Source organism: Streptopelia decaocto, assembly GCF_964273445.1.
Source record: "Streptopelia decaocto genome assembly, chromosome: 2".
NCBI lineage: Eukaryota > Metazoa > Chordata > Aves > Columbiformes > Columbidae > Streptopelia > Streptopelia decaocto.
Window position 1 is genome coordinate 155,492,970 of NC_138655.1, and position 27,564 is coordinate 155,520,533.

Consider the following 27,564-nt stretch of genomic DNA (forward strand, 5'->3'; position numbering starts at 1 on the left):
GTTGTACATGCCAAAGGACGATTTTCTCAGATTATTGCAGCACGTATGCCCCATCAGCACCCCAGCACTGCAGAGAGCTGGGTACTGAGGCGCTCCTAAGACAAGATATGGAGCTTCTCTCCAGCTTGCTCCTGTAGAATGTATTAATTTTTAAAAGAGCCAAATTGATTTCTCATTTCATTCTCTCTAGCAGTAATGAACAAAACAGCTACATGGCAGAAACGGTCTCCTCCACAGCCTGTTACAGTCTGTTAAAAGACCATTAATTCCTGTGTTTCCTGCCTTTAGTGAACAGGTTACTATCATTACTGAACCTCGGCAGTTGCCTAGTAGCTGAAAGGCAGAAGCACAGTGACTTCTCTCCAGTGCTCTCAGGGTAGAGATACACAGAAATCTTTGAATGAGATGATCCAAGATGGGGTCTAAAATCAAAATTATGGTTCAAACAGTTTAACATTTTTCTATCTTCTTTTTCATTGTGACAATCATGACAGAGCATGAGCCTTTATGCTGCTTTGGCAACACAGGTTGTCACTTCATGAAGTCTTTTAGACTAAGAATAGTGATCAACCATCTCTAAAGCACGTGGACATTTCCACTGACACCAGCACTACATAGAAGTTCATAGTGTGCTTATTTAACCAGCATCCGTGTCTTCATAAATCACAACAGAGGGTTTCTAAAGGCCATCCCCAGCAAAACCTCGACGTGGGGGCGACCAAGCAGCAGTGCCACACACTTCCATGAAGTTCTAGACCAGAAGAGCCTTCTTCAGTCCTTTCCCTGTATTTTCGTCTGGTCCACAAAGTATTTTCCTTTAGTGCGGTGTCTTTACCTCAACATAAGGTCACTGTTAGGGCCCCTTAGGGTTGTGGGCTCTTTGTTATTGGAGGTGGAAGTTCACTGAAACCTTAAACACAAACCAATGTTCTGTGCTCCAGCTGTGTCTCTTAGAAAATGTTTCAAGTACATTTGAAAAGCCAGAGCACTCAGAAAAATACTGCAGAAATAAGTTGCCATGAGGTTGGGCATACTATAATCAGGAGTGGGACAGGTTCTCTTTGAACCATTAAGGCTAGTATATTCATTCACTTAAGCCTTTTTAAAACATATTTAAAACACATCAAAATTAATTAACCAGTATCTTTAGCAAGGTGGGCAATGAAGCAATCAGAGCAACCCAATTTGCTTTATGCCTTCACCAGATTTACACCAGCAAAACCACCTGTGAGCACATTCTAGCTTACATTTATTTAAAACAAGACAGGAACTGGGGCAAGTGTGTGGTTCTCATCTGGCTGGACCAGGGTTCAAGGAGCTGTAGTTCCTTCCCAATGCAGACCCCAAACACACACAAGACTGAAAACTGCACTGCCCAAGGGAGAAGAGTTTGTTCCTCTGATGACAAACAGAAAAAAATGAGTTTTTCTTTCATGCCAAGGGAAAGGTTTGACAACTCAGATGGTCACTTGGAAGCTATCAATATTTTGGTCCATGGATGAGCAGCCGAGAGAAGCCTCAACCCAGCTAACCACATTACAGCTCTCTAGCAGGGCAATTTTAATCTTAATGGCTGTCAAAGCAGCACCTTACAGCAAATATTTTTTCACAATGAAAAATATTAGAACTCACCAAGTTCTTAATATCTATGCAAAGCAAACTATAAATAATTCATTTACTCAACAATCATTTGCATCATTTGAAATGCATCAATGCTTTTATCAATACAGAGCAATGGATTTACACTGCACAGAAAAGACTTGGGGGCATTTGGGCTATCCAAGTATTGCCAATCTGAGTGTTATTACTGAAGGTAAACTGAAATAAATTACCTCAGTTACTACATGATTACTTTTTTCAGCATGGTAAATAAAACTTATTAGTTCCAGGTCATTAAATTCAATATTAGACTTTAAAAGAGCCTAGAGATTCTATGATGGTATTAGCAAAACGTGCAATAAAACATATGTGCTTCAATATTAAAGATAAAATAATTACTCTATTATATTTAGATATTAGTTATTAGTGCATTTTTCAGAAGGGCTTTTGAGATAAAAGCCTAGCTGCCATTCTCAGATGCAAGCTAGGCTCATGGTGGTTCTAGCTGTCGCTGAGTGGCAGGTTTCCAAACAACTGAGCCATTTCTGAAAATGCCATTCAGAGCCTTTTGCTAATTTACTCACTATTCCTCTTCAGACTAAAATAAATACTAGCTTCCCAGTGTTCCAGGTTCTCGCCTTTGGCTACAACCTCTTTGCAAGGACGGTCTCACTGTGTCTGGCCAGTGTCAAGCACAAAGAAGATACACTCCTAGTTGGAGCCTCTAGTCACTAACATTCAGCCAAAAATCCTGGCAACAGCTGCTGCTACATGAGCTCTGCCTTGCAAGATGACAGCAGCAAGGCAGGAAAAACATCCTCCGACAAGTAAGCAATGATGGCACATTGCATCAAATCAATTGTAATAACCACAGACAGTATATTATAGGCTGCTATTATGTTCTTCTAACTACAACAGCAGCTAAGTACTTTCAATGTGGGCAAAATGTATTTGCTATTAAGTACAAAGACAGAAGATAAGCATAAGTGTCTGCAAGTGGTGCATGGAGAGTGTTGGTCTCTTCTCCCAGGTAGCAAATGATAGGATGCATGAGGGGAGGTTTAGATTGGGTATTAGGAAACGTTTCTTCCCAGAAAGGGTTGTCAGGCATCGGAACTGTCTACCCAGGGAAGTGGTTGAGTCATCATCCCTGGAGATGTTTAAAAAACACATAGATGAGGTTCTTAGGGACATGGTTTAGTGCTAGAGTTAAGTTATGGTTGAACTCGATGATCTTGACGATCTCTTCCAACCAAAATGATTCTGTGATTCTATATGGTTCAGTCTTTACTGCTTTACTGCTCGCTTTTTGATGCTATGTCCCTGCTCACTTTTTGATGCTACGTCCCTGCTCGCTTTTTGATGCTACGTCCCTGTGGAAACGACGGAGTGTTCCTGCCATGATGAGGATCAGATTCACAGCTCAAAGGAATCACTGCAGCTCTGGAGGGCCACGAAGAAAGTACTCATAACCTGACTGGCTTCTCAAGCCAAGTCCAGGTATTGACTATGAATTATTGTTTTCAGGACAAACTGCTCGACTGAGCTGCTCTTCAGCACAAAATGCAACCACTCTTCTTTATCCTAGGTTCTGTCCACCACTACAGGAACATTGCAGTATCCCAGCGAGCTCTTCTGAAACCTGAACTAAAATCCTGTGTGAGAGGAATTACAGGGAAAGCCCAGTAATTGTGAAGCCTAATTACAAAATATTGTGCAGCCTGACAGCAGAACTGCTGAGCAGTTAGAGATTTGACTAACAAGTGGCCCATCTGTCATTAGTAAGAGAGCTAACAAAAGGCCAGCACAGGACACTCCTGATGGGGTATGGAGGAGGATATGTAAATGAGGAAATGTCCAAATACAACTTTTAAGGGACACGGTATAAAATGAGCTGCTAATTGGAGCTTGCATGCATGCTTAGCATATGGACAACATAATTACAGTTGTACAGTAAAGGAAAGCTCACAATAGAGGATGAAGATGGAATGTAGTGGGGTGTGACGCACCGAGCGATGAACAGACAAGTGCAGGAGGAGGCACGGGATGGATGGGACTGGAACAGAGATGCAGCTCAGACTCTTTGCACCTGGATTGCACGATTTGGTCACCAACACAATCTCAAATGTCCTGCACTACATTGCTATAGACCTACTATACCATGTCAGCAAGAGTGAAACCTTCACAATAAATCCAGTTCTTACTTATGCTACAGGGCAAATGTAAGTGACAGTAGTCCCTGGAAATGGAACTAGAAATAAGCTATGGAGCACTCAGTTCTGGTCTATGAATGTGTTGTTCCCCTCTGGAGTGCTCTTACTGAGGCAACAACAATATCTGGGGCAGTAGAAGACACTGAAAGGAGCAGTTAATTAAACAAAATAATATTTTCTCTCCCTAAACAAACCACTGGATAAAAATACAAATGGGAATTTGTAATTACAGATGGCATCACAAACGTTCTAAGAGGTTCAAAGATCCACCTTCGGCACATCTCTCACTTAAGTAAAATTAATTGCGATTCCAATAAAAAAGATCCAAACATATCCACAGCCACCCACAAGTTTTGATTGAAAGCTTAGAGAAAGTCTGTAATCTCTGCAATGGAAGTGTACTTCTCTCTCTCCTTTTTCTTTTCTTTTTCACTAGCTCCTTTGAAATCAATGGATTGATGGTGCTATTGATCGGAAATATGTTATTTTTCCACTTGCCCGCTGTGAATAAAGAAAATGTTTAAGAATCAGCTCATCCCATCAATATCAGTGAGCTTTCAGCATAGTTTAAAGTGCCATCCTGAATAAAAAAAAATACTTTTTTAATTTTAACACTTGCTCTAACACTCATTCAAGTCAAAGGAAAGACCTTGCTCCTTTACAGACTTCGAATCAGCCTCAACTTGCTGGGAAGAACACAGATATTTTACTGACTGAATTGTTTTGGAAGGAAATCCCTCAAATGATTGAAATATTCCTAAACATGCAGCACACTTGATCTTTAGTGAGGCCACCAAACTCCCATTATTTGCAATGATGAAGAGGGAAAGGAAGGAAATAAAACTTTGAAGTGCCAATAGGACCAATTATTGCAGATCTCTGAATGACCATGCTATTTTCCTATATAATTAACTGGAGAAGAAGGGAAAGAAGGATTAACAACATCTACTTATATTTTAACAATTATGTGGATTCTGCACAAAACATCAACTCATTTTGTGAGCTGACATGCAATTTTTAAATATACAATTTTTCTGTGAAGGCATTCCAGCGCTCTTGTTATACTAAGATTTATTAGTTTGGCTTTGGTATTTTCAAAGTCTTTTATTTATATTCTAAAAACTGAGAATCAGGGACCAATTGCAACGTGTGCTTGGGAATCAGGCTACTGGTCTTTCATCTTGCTTACCAGGGACCTTAATCAAAATTCCACCACTTAGCCAGCTAGAGAAAGCTGTGAAACATAACTGTAACATAGAAAATTAATTAATGTTGTAAAATGGCTTTGGGTCCTTGGATGAATGACACTGCAGGTTAGCAATTTGCCCCTGAATGTGTAATCATCCTTGGGTAAATCTACAGAATATCTACTGGCTTCTTAAAATTTCTCTAGACATATTAAAATCAGTATCAGTGGTACTAGTGGCACTGCAACAGAACAAGTCCTTCTAAAATATCTATGTATGTGTACACAACTCTACTTTGTGCTTTGTCCTTTACAGAAATAATATTTCAGTAATTTCAGATCAGGCAAGGCTGATGTTAAATTGCAGTGGAGTCAGTAAGAGTACATGGGAAGATGGAGATGTATTTGAAAACATTCAAGATTGGAGTCTTAATAAAAGCTTATATGGCAGCAGTACATGACCATAATTGGAGAAGCATGGGAAATACTGTTTCTTCACAGAAGACTACAGTTTTGTGGAAAATATGCCTTACATCCATGTAAAGCTGTACTCATCAGATGGGGGATATTATACCTAGCTCTATGGCAATACTTCATTCTCTGTCCCTGAAAAAGTTTATTTAAATCATTATCACTCCCTTATACTCTAGCAAATAAAGAAAATAGCAATAAAGGTCTCCATAAAACACCTCTTCCACCATAAGGGATATCAGTACTAAAAAAACCCCAGGATGCTAGACAAACAATTCTGAACTTCAGTGGAGCTAATATTTCCACTGTCCTTATTCCCAGAGAGCGGTTATAAGGAGCACCATTGCCCCAGACTACACAACCTGAAAAAGAGTTCCTGCCCATCAGCAGGTGTGTTTGTGAAGGTGCGTATGGTTTGCAACTGCTTTCCCCTGTAGCTGGATAGGTGGGAGAAGTCAGAAACAGCTGTGCTGAGGATGGCTGAGGAACACGTTAATTCAGCACTACCCTTTACCACTCTCTCTTTTCATTACAGGTATTAAAATTGTTCCCAATGGCCATAACAGACAAGGTAAGGCAAATACGAAGGAGGATTCAATCCAGTTCCCCATTAAATTCAAAAGAAAAACTAATAACTTCAGTGATAATAGAAGCTGGACTGGAACCTACATGAACAGCATACCACAAATCATTTTATTCTTGCCAATGCTTGTTCAGACTGCAGCAATTTCCAGGGAGAGCTGGAAACTACATCCCCAAAACAGCTCTACTCCAGCAAATACAACGTGCATTAATTCAAGTATTATTTGGTTTTCCCCTGACTAGAAAACATAAGGCAGCAGAGGATGAAAAGAGCACATGGCTTGTGTGCAAGCACCAGCCCAGCTGCTGCTGGACCACTGTTTGCCCGTTGCTTAGGAATGCTTTAGCTCTCAGCCAGAAAAAAATGTTTTGATGAGGGAATATAAACCTGAAGTTTTGTTTATGGTAAAATAATGACTGTGATAGTGCTCCAGTCACTTCTTCCAACCAGGTGTTACATCACCTACTGAATGCTGGAAGCTCTTTGGGACAAAGGCTGCAGTTTTCAATGTTTAGTTACAAGCCCACTGGAGAGCCTTAAATTAAAAAAAAATATAATAACAGAGCAGTATTTGCATATTTATCAGGAGGAAATCTGGAACAAGAATTTCAGGATTGAAATTTCAAGCACGGTTCTGGGCAACCAGCTCTAGTTGCCCTTGCTTGAGCAGACAGCTGGACAAGATAATCTCCTGAGGTCCCTTCCACCCTCAACCACCCCTTGATTCTGTAATTTCAGGAGCAAAAAAAGAATCAGAGAAATAAAGAAGGAAATAAAGAGACACCCAGAAAGCAAGGAAGCAAAGCAAAGACACCACAACACATTCATGCCTCACTCACCGGTTATCCATTTAGCCTCTGGGTCATGAATTTTTAAATCATCACTGAAGAGATCTTCCACTGTTATCTTCTTCTTCTGTGACAAGCTGTTATCTTCAGCTGTAAAACATTTGAAAACAAACTGCCATTATTTCTACTTTGAAATGTATCTGAAATTACAGCAGCTGTGAATAGCGCCATGTCTCATTCAGAACCGGTGCACATTAAGCTTTCTGTGACACATAAGCCGCTTCCCACTGTCAGTGTTATAAAAGGACCATGTAGTTGTCCAGAAACAGAAACCTCCTGGTTATTTGTATCCAGACTCAGCAACTACAAAAAGACCAAAATATGGTCCAAAAAACACATTTTTGGACATAACCTGATCAAAGATTTTTAAAGTAATCAATACACACCTGTAGAAGTCATAGTGCTATATAGTGCTGACTATTCTGAAAAATATTAAAGCTACTTAACACTAAGACTATTCTGAAATCATTAGTTAAATTAAAAAAATGAAGCTTTTATAGCTAATATTTTTATTTCCTTAAAAACTGTCATGCAGAACCACAGCTAGAAAGGTATTTAACATTATAAGGGCTCAGACAGATTACTTCAGGAATTCACAAAGGATTTTCCGTGGGAATCAGACACTTGACTGCAGAAATATCTTTAGCAAATCTATGAGACATAACCCTAAATCCTTAGGTGTTGCATAGCTGGCCCATACTAATTTTCATTTTTAGTGAAAGGATATACAATTTCATTTGCGAACATAGGAATCTGGACAGCTTTTAGAGTGAAGAATTAGACTGACAGTTTAAGATACTGTAAGATCAACTTGTAATAAAGTGTCCTTCATTTAGTTTGCTCTTCCTAAGTCTACTCTAGCACTCTGTTTTCTCCACAAAGAAATACTCGCTGTACAGCTTTCTCTGCTGCCCTACATACAATCCTCTTCACATTTCTTGTGATTCAGTCAGATTGTCAAAACACTTGTGTTGCAAAGCATCACCTGAAGAAACCACAAAACTGATTTCAAACCAAATAAAACGAAGGCACAAACTGAGCCACTGGAAGTTTGCCACAGCCAGCATGTTCTCTCTATGCCAAAATTACACCTTCCCGTCTCCCTCACCATCTCTTCACTATGTATTATTATTATAATTCCCATGAACACAACACAGAGGCTCTTGGGCTTGTAACTGAAGTGTTTATGTTGAATCAGTGGACTCTTGGGCCTTACAGATGAAAAGTATGTATATTACATCACGGAACACTTTACTGGGTGCTTAGTTAATATAAAAATGTATTTTCATTTTCTCAAAGCTAATTTTTTAAAGAAAAACTGAAACCAACAATTTTGGTTAAGATATTATTTTTTTCTTTTTTCTCCATACTTTTTTTTTTTTTTAATGACAAGAAGTCACCTTCTATGAATAATTTGCTTCCAACTTTCAATTCGTTGCTGAAAAATATTTTCATGAAAACCTTTCAGTCAGTTTAAACACATTTGCTATTTAAAGGAGCATGTGAGGCCGCATTCTGAGTTTTTCCACAGCAGGTGTGCGTGCTTCAGTATCTCTCCTCACTACAGCATCCTCACGTCTGAGGTCCATTGGTATCATGCAGCCTTAGCTTTCTTGAACACTGTTTAATACTAAACTCGTTACACTGAACACACTGATTCTTAGAAACAGTGGAAACAGACTCTCTGATACCATTTAATTGAGGAAAAAAGTCTTCTCTACTACACTAAATTGAAGCCATTGTGCCACCTGATACCCCTGAAAATTACCTATGAACAATGTTTTGTTCCACTAAAAAGTGTTTCAATATAAACTACTGTTTTTACAAAAATAAATTATATTCTTCAATTTCCATATTTTTTTTGTAAGTCTGATTGAGGTTTCAATCACACTGCACAATGTGGTTTCCAAGTACCAAGGCACAGTAATACAAGTCCTCAGCCAAATCCCTCCATGTGACAGCATTATGCCAAGTTCTTCTGCATAATTTTATTTATTAAAACAAAAAATCGAGAACAGAGGAGCATCAGGAAACTGTTCCAATTAGTTCCCACCATGGTGCAAGGTCCCAACCCTCGAGGAGAACAGGCAGTGCAGAGCAGGAGCTTCGAGCTCACAGACAACCCTGATCTTGCAGCTGTTTTAGGTGCTGCCTCCAAAATGCCACCCCGAGGATCACGGACACCTTCTTTACCACCATGAGGACATAAGGATGAACACAAGCAAGTCTCTGTGCTGGAGATTTGGGTATGGGCAAGGTGGGAAGCCTTTCTCATTCCTTCTTTATGTGCAGGATGTGGACAAACAGTCTGGGGGCACGGTAGCAACTGAAGCGTGCACACCCAGGAGCCTCCCTAAGGTACACTGAGATTCCTTTATTGTCTCCTGCAGTGGGCTGTAAGACATGCAATAGGTCCTATAACGAACTATGGACAACTGCTGCAATATGGACTCAGCTGCAATAGGTCCTGTAAGGAAGCATGGACAACATTAATCTCAGCCGTAGAGCTGGGGAAAAAACAAGTAACTAAATAATCAATCAATTTATGGTTTTTTTTAGTAAAAAAAATCAGATTTACTGACCTCTCATCTAACAGATAGGTAAGTTGGATAGCTCATTAAGGATGTCTACTCCATTTCTCTGGCCCCAAAGAAGACATTTACAGGGGAAGAATTGCAGAATCATAGAATCATTTTGGTTGGAAAAGACCCTCAAGATCATCAAGTCCTACCATTAACCTAACAATGTCACTAAACCGTGTCCCTAAGGACCTGATCTATGTGTCTTTTAAACACCTCCAGGGATGATGATTCAACCACTTCCCTGGGCAGCCTGTTCCAATGCCTGACAGAAATGCAATTGTGGGATCTCAGGTAGCCCACCCTGTCCTCAGCAGCAGTCTCTGAGCATGCTGTAGAGTATCTAAGCCAGCTGATGGACACAAGTTGTGTCCACACCCAACTGCAGAGACCTTAAGGCCTCCTTGGGTTTATGGTAGGAGAGGATCAAGCATCTGCTACCACCTTTTTTGCACTTATGTCCCCCAACCCCAGCAGATCCAGATGGCAGCTGCCAACCAGGGCCAGCAGTATTCCAGCAGTGAAGGTGGCACAAGGACTTGCGATGCGATTGGAGTGCCAAGTCAGAAACCCAGCATCCAATCAGCCAAGATACATGCTGAGAGAAACAAGTAAAAAACTTTCTTGTTTTATTTTTGATTCAATGTTGAAGCCATGATAGGCACCCAGCATTGGTCAAACCTTTTGGGTTCATCTGTCTGCACCTCATCTTTGAAGTCAGCACTGAACTGATACAATCTTGTTCTCCAGAACACAAACAGAACAAAGATCCTCCAAAAACCCAGAAAACTCGCAACAGAAGGAAAAAGAGCTACGAACTGACCTCCCTGGCTGTTTTCCGTCTGCAGTACCAATCCTTTCTTTGAAGCTTCCTCTCAACTCCAGCTACATTCAAAGGTTGTTTGATGGGTCAGAAGGTTTAAGTCACCTTTGGGTGCTCACTTTCCTTTCTGTCATCCCTCGGGCTCAGCTCCAGGTCAGTGTCAGGTGCTTTTCTCACACAACTCTCAGGCTACTGTGCATTGCAAGAATGTGGGTGAGTGTCCCTGAATGTCCACCCCTCAGCAGCCAGCATGCCAGGAGCTCCTTTCCCACTTCAGCATACCTGCTAGATCCCCAGGCAGACCTAATCCCTTTTTTCCCCTCAGATGATGTCTCTGCACCCAAAAGGTGGTGGCCAGAGAAGGCAGACAAGCAGCTTCTCTCCCTTCTGTAAAATCCTACTTTATTTTAAAGACATATACATTTATATATAACAATTTTAAACAAAGATATTACACTTATGCACATCTGGTCACAGGATATTTCCTTGCTCTTCCCAACTAGCAAAAGTCATACTAGGTGATCCATTTGGCTGTCTGGCAGCATGCTGTGAATTAAAGCTATACAATGACTTCCTCAGTACCTTCTCTTAAAAATGTTTCTTATGAATTTTGCAAAAAAAAAAAATAATATGGAATTGCGTGGAGTTTATTTTTTTTAAAGCAAAAGGTCAGATTTGAAAAGAGCAAACTTGATGTATATCACCAGAAAGCTTTAAGTATCAAGAACAGATGTGCAAAAAATCTTTGTTTGCCTCCATCTCCAAACAGAGGGGACTAGAAAGCAGCCTTTTCATAAGCAAAATGTCTAATGGAACATTGGGGAGGCTTTTTTAATCAAAATTTCATTAGAATTGAGTCCTCTTTTCGGCTTTGTTTTTGTGTGTGCATGCATACATGCATAAGTATACATTTTACATGTGTTTATATTAAACAAATACACACAATGCTGCTATGGCAGGACCCATACAAGGCCCATTTGCTGCAATAAGTGAGCAGCCACCAAGTCGGAAAAACTCAGTCCCACACTTTTATCGTTTGTATAAATAGCTTCACATTTTTCAAAAGTGGGTGGAATGTCAGGACTCACACACACGGGAAATCAGAGTCCCTCAGCATTGGCAATTGTGTGTATATGATGTACTATAGTGTAATTAAATGCAAACTTTCACCAGTTACTGCTTCTTTTGAGAATGTTGTTCTAGAACAACAAAGGATATACAAGTCATAGAAATGCTGAAATTTTGTTAGGATTTTATAAAATGAGACATAAGCCTTAGGAATTAAGCACTGCTACTGTAATTACAATGTCCACGGAATATAAAAAACACTGTTCTCGGCTTATGAGCAAATCTTAAAGCAGGGTGAGCGCCCTGCCCCTGAGAAACCCAGACCAACAGGGATTTCAGATTTTCTGTAGCTGAATCCAGAGCTAAAACTTTCTTTAAAGGTTTGGGTTGATTTACAAAAGACTCTTGAAGAAGTGTATTAATCCCTTTTTTCCTCAGTTATTAAAAATCTTTGTCATCATCTGCCCTGCTAGCAAACCTTTCCTATTCCCCACTCTACCTCTCACTCTTGCTTTTGCCTGAGACTACCCCAGCTTTCACAGTATTGGGAAATACCATCATCATGCTGCAAGTTATGAGTCCAGTTAACCACTTTTCTTTGTCTGAACATGGACTACAAGATTGCATGCTGCACTCTATCACGTGTATGTCCCAAATTACTCTCTGTAGGCATTGCATGATGTTCAGCACTGAGTTTAGAGTATCTGCATTGCCTTCCTTGGTATTACACTGCAAAATGGGCCTTCAAACCAACAGTAAAGTCCTTAGAGAATAATGGTTTCCCAGCCAGGGAGAGGGCAAAGATAGACAGGAACAAGTAAGGAATTCAGAGGTAAAATGCAAAAATATACTTGTACTAGTATAATGGCCAGGCTGGACTCCAACACCATCATCAGAAGGAAGATTTAAAAATGTTTGAAGTATTCGCAGGCAATGTGCTCTGCCCTTGCCAGACTGCATCACCCCACTTGAAGCATTTCCAAGGAAGAGAGTGTTTTTGTTTGTGTTATTTGCTTATTTTTGATGTCACTGTCACACTTGGCAGCAGCTCCCCATGCACATCCACAAAATTGTTTCTCCTCCTTCCTTCACTGTCGTCCTGTCCCTTCCTCACCTCTTGTTCAAGTATCCATCACTTATTTTTCAGTTTGGCTACCAAAGGATAAACATTTCTTCTGCCAGTGAACAATTTTATGGCAGAGAAATGCAGACTCCGCTTTTCCTTTTGGACAGGCTTCTCCATCTTCTCCACTCCTACCTTATTGGGACATGACATCTCCAGTCAGGATTACCAATGTAATTCTTTTTACATTTATCAAACCAGCCTCAGTGTCTCACTTAGTACTGGCTAGTGGGAAATGTCTGTGAAATGAGCCTCCTGTTACCCTCTGCCATAGTGCGTCCTAGTAATAAGTTCTGGGGTCAGTGGCCCAGAAGAAGACAGAACTCAGCTGCTGCCAAGCCACAGCAGCAACCTAAGCTATCTATTTCATCCTTGGCAGAGTCTCACCATGAAGCAGTCTGGATCCATCATAAAAACAGAAGCAATACTGAGCTCAGAGTTTTTGTATTTGCACATAGGACACAGCTCTGAAACACCAGCAGGGGAAAAAAAAACTAAACCCAGTTTACCAGCAAACCGGGTCATCAGACATCTCAAAAACCATGGATGGAAACTTTAGCATAGAAAATGACTTTGTGTATTCCTAAGTTTTAAGCTCAGAGACTCTCTCAATGGTGCTATTTGGAGTTGTTGCAAAGTACATACTAATAATTGTGTGATTTATGTGTATACATGTGTGTGAATACATATCCCAAACAACCTATTTCTGTATGCATACGCAAATATAAACACACAAATACACTTGTGAATTTTACTTATAATTGAAGGTGGGTATTTCACTTTCCCACTTCATACTGCATAAAAAGGAGGTCATCATCATAAGTGATATTTACTTGTGTCTTCCTAATTTAGAGAACATTAACTACAGCATCCCAACACATGGTACACCTTTTCTGTCTAGGCACTTACATGGAGAACAGCACTGCAGTATCTATAGTCATAATAGCCATTAGTAGGTTTTAAGTGTGATTTTCTCTATGAAGAAGTGGAAATGGGGTTCAGGAGAAGTCTTAAATCAGGTATATAAGGGAGCCCAGAACTGAAAACAGATTTGCTAAATCCTCACCAGATACTCTTCTGACCATCTTTATAAAGAAATAATTATTACAGATGTCTTGTAAAAGGAAAGATCTGTGATTTTGACTGTATTTAGGACTGTACAGGTATGTTTATGCTTCTCCCCATGTATCCCTCTATATGGAACTCTGTTCTTCAATAGAAGTGGCACCCATGGTCTCATCTATGCAGTGCAAGCCACGGACAGCGTCTGGAAGCACACAGGTATGGATTTAGGAATCTAGGCTTCAGTGTGCATTTTTGAAAAGTCTAGGACTGAAATTCTGTAAAATAGGAGGCAACATTTCCATACCTAATGGGTAACGGATGATATTTTTCACTGCAAATAAGTGGTACCTAATGTGAATACAGTCCACAGACCATGCCCCAAAACATCTCAGAGATTAACTGTACTGTCCAAAGGGTTAAATCTGAACTCTAGCAAAAGTAATTTTAAAAAATGATCCTTCATTAAGTTTAATATTAATTTAATTACTTACTTAATCTGGCATGACCATGTGCTTACATTGGCATTGAAAACTTCAGGATAGCATGAAATAAACTGAACATAGAATGACAATAAATAACGTAAAGGATAATGTAGCGATTGTTTAACTCATTTTCAAATTAACTCAGCGCAGTCCTGCATTCTTGATTTATCACTGTCTCCAGTCTACTATACAGCAGGACTGTGGGACAAGAATTGTTTCAGAGAAGACGATCCAGATCTGCTGAACTGCATGCCAGTTCACATGCTATGAGCTAGAAATTTCTGCCACACATCTTCCATCTCATTTTTCCAATTCACCACCCTCTGCTCTTCCATTTCCTATGGTTTCATTTCTCCCTTGCGTCCATTCCCGCCCCAGCTCTGTGCTTTCTGTCTTGCTGTCCCCTAGAATCACTGGTGCATACTCATCCAAGGAGCCTCTTCTCCTCCATGTCCCTCTGCAGGGGACCTTCTGCCTTCTCCTGTGTTTTGTAGCTTCTCACCCTTTCTGACACTGAGTTCTCTTTTCTATGTCTTGTCCCTCATTTGTTTGTCTCCATATTCAGATCACAATCTTCTCAGTGCCACGAAAACACATTTCTACTCCACAAGTTGGTATGGAAATTTACAGGGCTGTATAAATATGTAATAATCAATAATCATAATGACACCACATTAAAATTCAAGCCTGCACCCTTAGCAGCTACTGTAAGAGATGTAATTTACAGAGGTTACATGCACTGAACTTTGCTGAAACTTGGTAAGGGGATTCACTTAAAGAATCCTTTATTTGGAAGTTACTAATTATTTCCTGTGCTTAGGTGCTACCATCTGGCATATAGTTAACTGGAATTGCTTTTAAAAGCTGTGGTCTGATCTAAAAATCAGTCCAGCTGAATGGGGTGGGATTTAGGTGCCTAAGCACAGCCATACAATACCTTTTTAGATGGTCTAGGATATGCCACCCAACCATGTCCTAAATGACTGCCCTATGTAGATATCACATCTGAAACAACACTACCCATCTATGCTTAGTGAACCAAGTTTCATGCTTGTACCTTGAGCTCAGCAGCCCTGATCTTTGAATTGAAATGCAAAACTCTCAAACAATCTAAGAATGGCCTCGAACTCTGCGCCACATCAGGGTAAAGAACAGGAAGAGTGATTCCTTTGATGTTGAATTTGCAGTCAGTTTTCAATCCCTTTAACCTTGGAAGTATAAAATTGCCAAAGAAAAACAGAATGGAAGTGAGTTAAAGGTTATAAATACCTGGTGTCAGGAGTATAACAGAGGTGACAATCAAGGAGCAGATAACGAGAATAACAAGTAAGGCAATTGCAATTCCTTTCCAGTTTCTTTGAGGAGGATTACTCCCCACCAGCTCCTAGAAACATCAAAGGAAAATGAGAATTTAGAAAAGGCACTCAGACAAGGAAACAAACAGCAGAATCCAAACAGCATCTTGTGTCTAGAGAACCACACCAAGCACTCTGTGACTGTGGTGGGTGAAGCCTGTAAGCCAAATACAATTCATGCTGTTATAATAAGTTGTGGTATTAACTGAATCCATCCTGAGTCATATTATAAAATGACTAAATGCAAAGCACCTGTAGGATGCTTGGTAATGAAACGAACACTCACTATTGCCTCCTCACACATGGGCACAAGCTGCCCACACCAGCCCTCAACCAATCTCACTCATCTAAAGCCAATTTCCTACCAAGCCTCATTAAGTCTGGGAATAAAGAACATCACGGTAACTTTCAAGAGACTTTTATAATAAGTTGCCAGAGAAGAATACAGGAAGATAAATAATTCACAGGGGCATGTATGGGGATTAAAATCAATAAAGATATCTCCATGGTGAACTTTTCTGCCTTCCCAGAAAACATCACATCTCTCAGGCCACCCTGCAGAGTTGGCAGGTCTAAGTACATGAAGACAGGCTTCATGTCTAGCATATACATTAAATTTAATCACGTCCCTAAAAATTTAGAATAAAAGCTCCATCACTATTCACTGATTAGCTGCGACACTGTGGTTGTACCATATGGTCTGTCTACAATGTATACAGCACCCTTGCTCTCGAGACTGAGGTTTTTATGAAGTGCTGTGTTCACATTCACAAGATCTTAAATATTTATTGCACTTTATCCCTTTCAAGCTCTTTTGCTGGATTCCCCTGAGCATTGTGCATTAAATGTGATTTCATGCACACATTGAATCATCCCCAGGAACTATATGAAATATCAGTGCGTTCCACTTTCCCGGAAGGCTAAATTCACTCAAGGGACCTTGCCTCACAGCCAGAACAACTCTGGATGCTCCTCCTCCTTGTCAAGCTCTCCGATTTAGAATTTTTGTCTCATTTCCTTTATTATGGGGGATGGTAGGACCTAGTAGTTCTTTAAAATATTCTTCTTTTCTTTTTTTAATTTTCTCAGGAAAACAAAAGGGTTTATAAAAGACTAAGCACTTCTGTAATTCAGAGTGTTTCTCTTCCTATAACTTTCTCTTAGACACAGCAACATAACCTGAACAGGGAGCTCAGGCAAACCTCAAAGTTTTGATTTCAGAAAATACTGGAAAATATTTTTCAACTTGCCCATATCAAGAATCCAAATAGTATGTTGAGATTTGTTTCATATATATTTGGGGATCTATCAATTACAAAGGCTATAAATCTGTAATGGAAAGCCAGGTCGGAGGCATTAAACACCTGCGGGTAGCATCTGTATTCTATTATTTATTCTAGTTCTGGAAAAGACACAGTGGTTCTCTTCCTTCTGGCAAAGAAGGGTAGAGGTTAGCACCTCCTCCACTCCTTGCCTTCCCCTCATTTGCACTTGGCTTTCTATTTAAAATGAAAAATAATTTGAAGGAACAAATTTATAGTTATTATTCTTACTGGAGAAAAGTCTGAAAAGTAGGTCAGGAGCCTTGAGAAATGGAACTTTGCCAACAAGCAAACAGAAAGCATATAAATATTTGCATTTTTATATCATCTTCACCCTAAGCACAAATACAAATGTTAATTAATTTAGTCTTCTAACACCCTTTTCTTAGGAAACTGTTATGGTCTCCAATTTTCAGTGATGCAAATAGGCTCAGCAGAGAGCCTGTAACTTTCCTGGGGTCACATACAACTCAAGAAATAAACTCAGGAAAAGAATCCAGGTCTTCTGAGTAAATGACAAAATCTGCTTCCTTTCACAGCAGGGCACAATGGGACCTAAAAGGATGACAGGAGAACTGGGGAGAAGCAGCTGAGGTACCACAGTGCTTCCACCCAGCCAAGCCCTAAGTGTATCTGAAGGATACAGGTAAGACAGAGGCAGCACTATAGGACTGATGGCAAGAGACATATTCCTGAAAATAATCTAACAACCTTCCCTCCAGAAGAAGTTTTAAAACTGAAGAACAAAAAAAATGTTCACAGACTTGAATTAGATCTACAAACCCAGATGTAGTTCAAAAGCATAAAGAAACCTTGCATTAAGTGGGGTGTCACGGTAGAACTCCACAAACGTGCTTAAGCTTTCAGGATATCAATACTTCCACTGAATCCATTATCATATCATAATCCCATTAGTTCTTCAGTCATCCAATCATTATTTCAGCAAAGTCACAACAAATAAGACTGGGAATTTCTAGTCTATCAAGAGGAGGAAAACTGTTCATGAACAAACTTTGGGGTTTAACACACTGCAAGGAAGCAGAAAAGGAAGTTTTCACTTTATTTTCAAAATTCCATCTGGAAATTCCCCCTGATAAAAAGCAAGATGAGATAAATGACATTTCAAAGAAAGGTAAGCAGTGTTATTCAGCACAGGCTTGGAAAGGAGCTTTTCTGTTCTTCTCCATCATTTGAAGTCTCTTTTGATAGAATCACTTATAGTAAATTTACTGCACACACATTGTACCATACACATGTGAATAAAGCTGTCTTAGGTCTTTCCTTTCTGTATTTCTGTTAATTTCAGACAGATGTGGTTGTGTCACTGTGACCAGCTTTTTCTTCCAGGAGTTGCCAGCCTCACCACTGGTCCATGACACCCCATGCCCTTGGCAGCAAACTCCCAACCCTTCAACAGACATCCCCGTGAGTGGACATCAGCTGCCTGTTCACATCGCTCAGGAAAACCTCTGTGCCTGGGACCCAAGCCAGGAAGGTGTTTAATTAAGTCTTAGGCACGTACAGATCCAAGCACATAAACAATGTTCCTGAAGTGGCATCTCAAAGGGTTTGTTTCCAACATGCAACACAAAGCTATAATTTGCCCATTCCTGAAAGATCCTACTTTGCAGGTGTAAAGACAGAGATTTAAACTGATCAGCAAGCAGATACCCTTCATGAACCACAGCTGTTAATCTTAAAGATACCTCTTTGGTTTTAATACTGAAATCTGAGCATATCACACAAATGGAAATAAACCAAGCACACACAGTTTCTGCTCTGACAAAATGAATCTACTGAAAACTGTATAAAAGGGAACATTAAAACAAAGTTACTCATTGGTAGGAGTCACCTAATTTGTTATTCTCCTAAAGAACTAACACAACTCCTGCACGACCTCTGCAAGCAAGCTAGAGACCTTCAGCCTGTTTTTTCTCCTTTTTTCTTTTCCTGCTTGTTTTCCATGCCCTTCTTTCTCTTACATAAAACCTTAATTGTTTTCGGATTAGGAGAGTAAAACAGATGTTACCACAGGTTTTAATATAAGCACACTTCATTGATGCTGTATATTAAAAACTGTAAATGTTATCACTTTCATCTTCATTTATGATTGAAAAACAATGCTACCCAACTGTGAAGTTGACTTTGAAGCCATAAATCCAGACATCTACAGTATTTTAAGACTCTATCATACAGAAATTTGCTAACATATTTTCTTGCCTCTAGAAGAGTCATTGTAGTGACATGTTACGGATGAAGGCTGGATGTGTTCCAACCCAAGATGCTGTCAACAAAATTATTTCTGGCGTGTTTACTTGAGACCTGCCAAAAGTCTGCCAGCACGGTGGCCATATGACAATAATAGAAAAGCTTCTTAAAACAAATACTCACCAGACACAACTTTTTTTCTTTTTTTTTTTTTTAATATCCATATTGCTAAATTAAAAAAGGATGATATAGACATCACTTGTCAAGTGTTGATATTATTTAATAAAAGCTATACATCCTGGACCAAAATTTCTGAAGGATCAATAGTGGGATGATCATGGTGGGTCTCGTAGTAGTTTTCAACACAGACTTGCAACTTTTGTGCAATAACAACAAAACCCAGTTGTGTTATACCGGAACATATACATTCCAGATAGATGTGAAGGCCCTTGTTTAAGCAAGTGACACTGGGCCATGGCTGCAGATAGAAGGCTAAGCTCTCCTCTCAGTTACATCAAAAAAAGTATGAAAAAAAAGCACGTGCAAGATGTTTTATTGGCTTCAGAGGTGATAGGATGGGGTTTACAGCAGTAGTGTTGTATGGTTACCATACTTGACATTCTTGCAAGCTCTGCTTCTTGCTTTTAATTTGTTTCTAAATTTTAACTAAGTAGCCTGAAATGCTCAAACATACAAAGAGAACAAATGAAAAACCTTCTAGTAAGCTTGTCAACACACAGTTAACTGAAAAATATGTGTTCTACTTTCAACTCATTCTACCTTGTTCTAAATTAAGACTTTTGCCTGACAACATAACAATGAGTGCAATCTCTGGCAAGTCAGTTCACCAATTCCAGTACATGATGCAGAATAAAACCTTTGCTGAGGAATTAAGGTGCAGGAACACTGCTGTTCAAGGCAAAAACTCCTATGATGTTCAGTGGAAAAACAATCTTGCTATTAATTAGTTCTTTACAATGCAAAATTGCTGCAGATTACAGCTGCTAAAGAGTACAACAAATGAGATGAAGAGTGGGTGACCCATATGGTTAGATTATTAACTTTGTGTTGCAAAAAAGAAATATTATTTGCAATGATAATGGCAATAAACTAGATGCATTGCAGTGGTTACAGCAGGTTGTTTGCTGAGACCTCTGGTTCTATTATTGATCGATACTGTCTTACTGTCGCATCACACTCCTCTGTCTGCCTGGATCTTCTGCCGCTCTCCTGCCTGTCACAGTGGAAACCTCAATCACTAAAGAACTTAAGCAGCATCATAATATGGATAAACAACAATAAGCATGCAACTGCATACTTCTCATCTCTGAATTCAAGCTGAGTTACTTTTGTTTGGGGCTTTTTATTTATTTTCTTCCCTTTCCTTCTCTTCCCTCCACTCCTGCTGCTGCAAACCACCCGGAGCTGAAGTATGATGCTGAATAGCAATCAGTTTGCAGACAGACTCAGAGAGCCTAAGCCTGAGGCTACAGAAAGCTCAGTTGTTCAGATGCTAAAGGTGACACTTTACAGTGAGAGGAATAAAAACTTGGTATGCTTTTACAAATTAAGCATGGCATGTATGTGGGCTTTCCTGCAAAAACCCAACAGAAAGATTCAGAGGGATAAAAATCCTGCCTTTTGTGGTGATGAAAGACAACTATGTTTTTCTTCATCTTCTGTTGATAATAAATGCTTTTACTGATATGGAGAAATGACTTATTAAGAGTAAATATATCTTCTGTCTACTCCCCAGCACCATGAGAAAAATCTTTTACCCTGAACACAATACAACACATTATCCTGCCCAATATTTCTGGGAGGATCTTTTACAAATAGCCTAAAGCCACTCCTTTTGGCCCTGTGGCTCCATCTCCTCTCACCATCTTCTGCAAAGTGAGCATACGCAACTGCTTTGAGGTTGGGCATTAATGGAGTGTTTGAGAGTGAGTGAGGAAAAGGCTGTATCCAAAACACTCAGCTCTTTGTAAAAATAAACCTTGCATGTTTTATGCCTTGATGGAGCTTTCAGTCTTGCATGATTCTGTTACAAAGCCAACAGGAGAAAATGAACGCCACCTGCACCTTATGCCTAACTGTTAGTTCTAACAGATGATGGGTCTTCCACAGTTTTAGAGCAGAAGGCACCAGATCCTCATCTAGCATTGACTGACACAGATCATTGGCTCCACTGGAGCAAAGCCAGTCTGTGTCAGCTACAAATGAAAGCCAGTGCTACTTCTAAATTAAAAAAAAAGAATATGTAAAAAGATCTAAATACAGTAAAATCTGTGATTTCTAGCTGTGCTCTATTGCAGAAATGGATATTTAATAACTTCACATCATTTTTATGAGCATTATGATGAAACTGTTTTGGATCTCCTCCAGACCTAGCAGCACTAGAAGATTAATTTAGCATCTCTATATTTTGAACTGACACCTCAGGTGACTTTTGTACCTGAATATAGCAACCCCACTGCAACATGCCACTTCAAGCATTCCCAAATTATTCCTAGTGGTTAGGGATAGAGTAATGATGTGGACTTTCCAAAATAAATTAGAAATTGGGAATGTGAACTCTGAAGTTCTGCCAGAAGCCTCCTCTTAAGGTGACAAAAATTCAAGCTGAGAACACCAGCTGGAACTGTTGCACTAAGGGTGTCTCCATCAAAGGTCATAGTCATCTTGTGATTCACAGCCAGGAGAAAGGAGATGGTAATATTGTACATGTGTACACCACACAACATATGTGATTAGAGATACTTTTAGCCAAGAACTGTGATGGTCTTGATTTAATGTCGTCTTATTAATCTTCTTCACATTTCCACCATCCGTTTGGTTCGTTCATATGCTGTAACCGAGATGTTTTTATAGCACCTGGTGCAATGGGGCTATGAATCCTCACAGGGGCCCTTAGCTGCTACTGTAATTCAAGTCATAATTAAAGATCCATTCCCAATAGTGACAGAGCCCATAAAATCAACAGCATTTCTTTGATTTTATTTCAGTGTTTGATATAAGCACACACATTCATCCACTAAAAGAGAACCAAATCATCTCCTCGGGTGAAATATCTGCCATGGCAGCAGTAAAACTTGGTTTGACGCTCGGAATTTTATTCCATGAGTCTGTGTTATCATCAGATCCATGAAAAGGCTTGGCAAGCCCAAATGTCACAGATTATATCACTGATTCCAGGACCCTTCTATGCCACAGCACTTGCTTAGCTTCAGTTTTTCCACGATAACGCTCTGCCAGCCTGGCTCCCTCCAAACTGAGACACAACACACACACAAGACTTGAAATAGCTCATACCCATGCAGAAAGCATCTGCAAAAGGTGATGGTGCCAAGGCATGCCAGGATGACATCTCTCTACTCTATTTCTTGGTGAATTATGATCTCAAGAAATGGAAAAATAAGTTTTTCTTCAAGATTTGAGAGTCTGGAGAAAACACCTCTCAGCTTTGTCATCTCCACTAATTCTAACAAAATGCCATTCTGCTTACATTTGTAAAAAAGCAATTACAATTTTTAGAAAAACTATATTTCAGAAAAAAAAAATAATTCAATTTATGACTGAACACCAAGGAAGAATTTGTGATAAGAGAAGTAGTCAGGTGTTTAATCTCCCTGGGTAGAAAGGCAGCATTAGAAATTCTGTCTAATATTCTATTTTACTAACTTCTAGGCACTATTTTCCCCCCTGTAATCTAGTTTGTAAACAATTTGTTTCTAAATGGTCCAGGAAAGAAAACACAAGGTGAACAAAATTTAATTCCTAAATAATTTGTTTGGGAACAACGTGAGAAATAGCCAAGTTTTGAGGTTGTCGTGCTGCAGAGACAGTGGGAAGAAGAATACAGAAACAGTGTGTACAGCAGGGGGGAAGAAAACAGGTTTAGCAATTTCATTTTGTACTCTCTTGAGGTGTCCATCAAACTGAGGATGCAGAAATTGCACTGCGTGCTAAGAAAGTAAAAATTACCTTGCCAGGTTACTTGCAAACACTTCTGTGATACAATAATTATATTAATTCATGTGTGAATTAAAGCAACTGGGGCCTAGGGGAGGATTGCTCCTCCATTGGTCAACATAACATAACTCAATAACACACAGCAAAGTTTCGTGCACGTATGGGGAAATAAGAAAACAGAAAGAAAAGCACCCTCAGTCCAATCTACCATGCCAACCACCATCTAAAATGACTATCTGAAATTCAGCAGCTGCTTTTTGTTCAAAATATGTTTTGATCATTTTCACTTCTTACAGGACAATGGGATTTCAGATGAGGTCCATGGCTGGCATGAGGGCTGTGAGGTGACAGCTGCTGAAGGTCCCATGGCCATGGGAAAAGTTGGGTAAACCAGGCTGGGTAAACCAGGTCAGAGAGAGGATTGATCCCTCAAGTCCTGGAGTTACATGGGGAAGAGGGACACACACACAGGATGGCATGGGAAGGCACTGCAGGGAGGAGGAAGCTTTTTGGGGGGAGATAACATTTGGTCATAGCCCATAAAAATGGCATTTCTAAAGCAATGAAAATTACCCGAACCTCCACGATGAGACACAACATAAAATTATTTTACAAAGAAAAATATCCAAACTAACAAGTACGTGATGATAAAATCTGTTTTGTGTGCTTACTAAAACACTCCCCGAATTAAAAAACCAAACCAAAACCAACTAAACAAAACCCCCAAAAGAAACAAACAACCCAACCAACACCAAACAGTTAAAATCATATATTTCTGTCCTCCATGTGATTTACATAAAAGTTGAGCTCAGCAGGAAAAAAAAATGTGCCTCAATCCCCAGTAGGATCCCACAAGAGCAAAATGCTTCTCCCCATTTCAAGACAGAACCCACTCTCAGAGAGCTCAATAACAACATTTTTAATAGTATGCCTGAGTCTCTTATTCTTTTCCATATAGCATAAATTAATCACATTATGGTGCTGGATTTCTCAAGCATATGAGTATCCTATTAAAATCAAAGTATAGTGTAGGAGGTGTGCAAAATGTAAACTCCAGAGTTATTCTGAATGTTAAAATTCATATATTATTTTTATACATCTTTTATACAACTTTTATTTCAAACACGAATCATTTACTGTTTTTAAAAATACGAATTGTTTGATGTATGGATGTTTCAAAGACAACACTATTGCATTATTCATTACTGTAGAAATATTTATATTAAAATGCTAATATACTTTAATTTTACCTTTAAGAGAATCTTAGTTTTCTGTTTTTTCTAGGATCAAAGGCCAAAACACTCAAGTTATTTGATGTGTGGGTCTCTAATGCTATGTTTCCATCTGTAGTACGTAGCTATGATTTTAATGGAAAACTATAGAAGGAATATTCTCCTTTGATACAAATTTTAACAACACTGAGCAATGGAAAAACAATGTGTAAGTGTGGATTTGTACTTTACACAATGTTTTTAAATGAAAAGTCAGTAGCAGTTATTTGAGTAGGACATGAAATTGAAGCTTTTTTTCTCCCAGCTAAGTCCCCCTGTACAGCCAAGATCTTTCTGTTTAGCCTCCTCTTCTTCTTTTCTCCTGAATTTTCCATTCCCAGTTTTGCAAGTAAATACAAATGAGCAAATTAAGCCACCCAAAATCTCTTTTCTTGTCCCAAGGGCACTTGGCAGAGCACACCTCTCACCCACAACAGCCAAACCCTCTTACCCTGCAGTGCAGCACAACTGTATCACAACTTCTTTCTCAAAACAATCCCTGGCCCACTCTGCACCCCAGGTTTTCTACGGCAGCCCTGGGACAGTCCTGCTGGTAATGGGCCAAAACCTTGCCTAGCAGCATGGTCACAAATGATGCCAGTGATCACCTGTGCTTGGTCCCCAGCACTCCTCCAGGTTCCTTCACTGTATAAGCGCAGCCCTAAACTACACCTGAATCTCAAATCCTAAACCTAAGCTACAGCCCACAATTCACCCCCAGTTCTACAATTCTTACTCCTAAGGAAAAGTTGTTTGCTTGTGCTCATACCGTTACTCACACGGAAGTAAGGAGCAAGGGAGATAATAGTGAAAGGATGGCTGTCTTTTCAATTTTTATAATGTAAACTATTTATTTCTGGCTAGCAGCAACTTGTGCTGCCTTCGTGAGTGTGGGTTGGATGATGAGGCAGGGAGCAGAGTCCACAGACCATGAGACTGTCCTCAGAATATCTGGTAGACATTTCAGTTCTCCTCAAGGGATTTGCCTAGGCTTTTCACAGGTATTCTTGAACAAGAAACCACTTCATGACTACCCTGATTTGATCTTCATGAAGTTTTTTTAAGTCTTAACTCTCCCCAGTCTTTGTCCAGCTCCAGCTTAGGAAAACCGTAGTGTGAAGAATTACAGCTCTTTGAAGGGTACTCGAGCTTTTGGCATGAGGTGCCACAGGCTGGCTCATCAGCGAGTGCTGCTGTCAGGCAAAGTGACTCCAAGGTCTCCAAAGGTTTACGAGTCTTATGCTTGGCCTGTTTTAATTGATTTCTATTTTTACTAGGGTTCTCACAGCACATTACAAATAGCTTTGCAAAGTCATTTATTTTCATTTTCAAAACTTACTGGGCAGCAGTAAACACAACCAACAAACAGTAATTTTTCCTCAGGAAACCAAGATGCCAAATTTCTTTCTCATACTGAGCTGTGTTAACAGTGGCACAACACCACAGGAGCATGACTACTTCCATTGAAAGAACGATTTTCTTTCTCATTTTTCATTGGAAAGAAATATCTTTAATTCAATACAATCCTGAGACTCACTGAGTGAATTAAAGAATGTTATATCCACATTCCCACTCAAAAAAGGCAAAACTGACAGACACACGAATTGCTATTTTTTTTCTCCCAGAAGATCTATTTCATGGGGGTCACTGCCACTCAGCAGCAAAGCAACTTCATTTTCACCATCATTTTTAATCTCCCTGCACAATTCATGTTAGCATTTTAACAGCACCGACAAAAGCATCTCTTCTCCTGAATCATGCTGCTGGTTTATCTGTCTACTTTTCACTGGTTTAAGCTGTAAAATTTCCTCTGTAATCAAAATCCTCCTTTTAATTTTGTGACTCTATGACTTCTGATGTCAAAAGTGAGAGAGTGTGGGTTGGAAAGGTCTTTGTATTTGAAACTGAAGTTAAATGTAGGGATAGCATATTGATTTAAACGTGCTGTAGGATTTGGAAAGAGAAACATCACCCAAGCAGACACAATGACATCTGTGTGGCAACTTCATTGCATCCCATGAAACAATGCTCCAGAGATAGGAAGCAAAAAGACAAGTGTACAAGAAAGGAGTTTCTTCCCTGTGCCTCAGCAACATGTTATTCTCTCAAGAAGCGGGATTTCGCTTCTGAAATTAAGTGGCCTTAACAGACTGAGCAGGGGCAGACATGCCTACATTTCCTTGCAGTGTTCAGCAGAGCTTCAGATCAACTCCAGATCTAAACACACTTAAAAATGTCCTTTATCTTCATCTCCCTGTCCATCTCATCCACTTTGCAAGACATCCTAAATCCATGTGATGCTGAAACAAACCTTCCAATACAGACTTCCTTACCGAGTACTCCATTTAGCCCTCTCACGTGGTGCTGCAAACACCACATTGCACCACGCACAGGCCAGTGTCCTCAGAGGTGTTCAGATCCTTAATTCCCTGTGGCTGCAGCAGGAGTCAGGTACAGAAACACTCCTGAGGACCTGGGCCCTGGTACCTCTGTTCTGCCTATCTAAATTCAAAGATAAAACCCTTCCATAACTAATAAAACAGTTCAGAAGTGATCAGATACACATCAGGGAGAGAAGGCAACTGGTGGGTCCTGCGATATTGGCATTTTTAAAAAGAGAGAAGAGCATTAGCAAACCCAGGATTTCATTTACCAGAGCAGAATGGGAACTCTATCAATTAATATAATCTACAGATGTGTCTCTCCAATAAGCAGAGTTACAGGGATCATTTTTCTTTGACACACACCACCAGGGAATGAAAAGGTTAATGTAGTGTATGTGAGAGCATTTTTAAAAATCAATTTAAGGGAATTTTCTCTGCTGTAAATTAGGCGATGGCACCAGGGAAAACCACCAAACTCCAATTAAGAAAAAGAAACAAAATAATTGAATTTAAAACTACATTGTGATTGTATTGCTCATTAGTGCACACCCAAAAATCAGCATCATGCATTTGATTTTTACCTTCTTTGATTATAAAAAGGCTACTATCAATGAAAGATAATGTTGACTCATAATTAGAAGCAAGACTCTCCCTCCTAACAGCCTACACAGCTCAACATTCTATGTAATGCAATATAAAGTCATTTTGGTTAGAAATCCCATTTGTCAACTCTCCTCACATTCACGAGGTTATGATCTCTCTACTTCTGGTCACATATACTTTTGTATACTCAGAAAAAACAGGGTTTGGCTTCTGAACTCCAGTCTTCCCATTCAGCAAGACCTTACAATGACTGAGCTGCAGCTGAAGACATGAAGAAATTTAAGGGCAAAAATGATGAAACTATTTGACTCGTGGTATCTTTACAGAAGATCTGAACCAAAGTTTCCAGGTTTCCACTAATATTAACTGACAGCAGAATAAACCTCAGCTGAAATCCCGTTTTTTC

At 39.6% G+C, this 27,564-nt stretch overlaps 1 protein-coding gene across 2 annotated transcripts in view; it reads right to left on the minus strand.

The window, feature by feature from the left end:
- Positions 1-27,564, minus strand: part of DPP6 (dipeptidyl peptidase like 6) — a gene marked incomplete at its 5' end in the record, with an annotated part of 400,138 nt that overhangs the window by 148,444 nt on the left and 224,130 nt on the right. For both annotated transcript variants that reach the window (XM_082045833.1, XM_082045834.1), the window contains 2 exons: positions 6,892-6,990; positions 15,310-15,424. In XM_082045833.1, the coding sequence (XP_081901959.1) occupies positions 6,892-6,990; positions 15,310-15,424 (214 nt within the window). The remainder of the gene's footprint in view (positions 1-6,891; positions 6,991-15,309; positions 15,425-27,564) is intronic.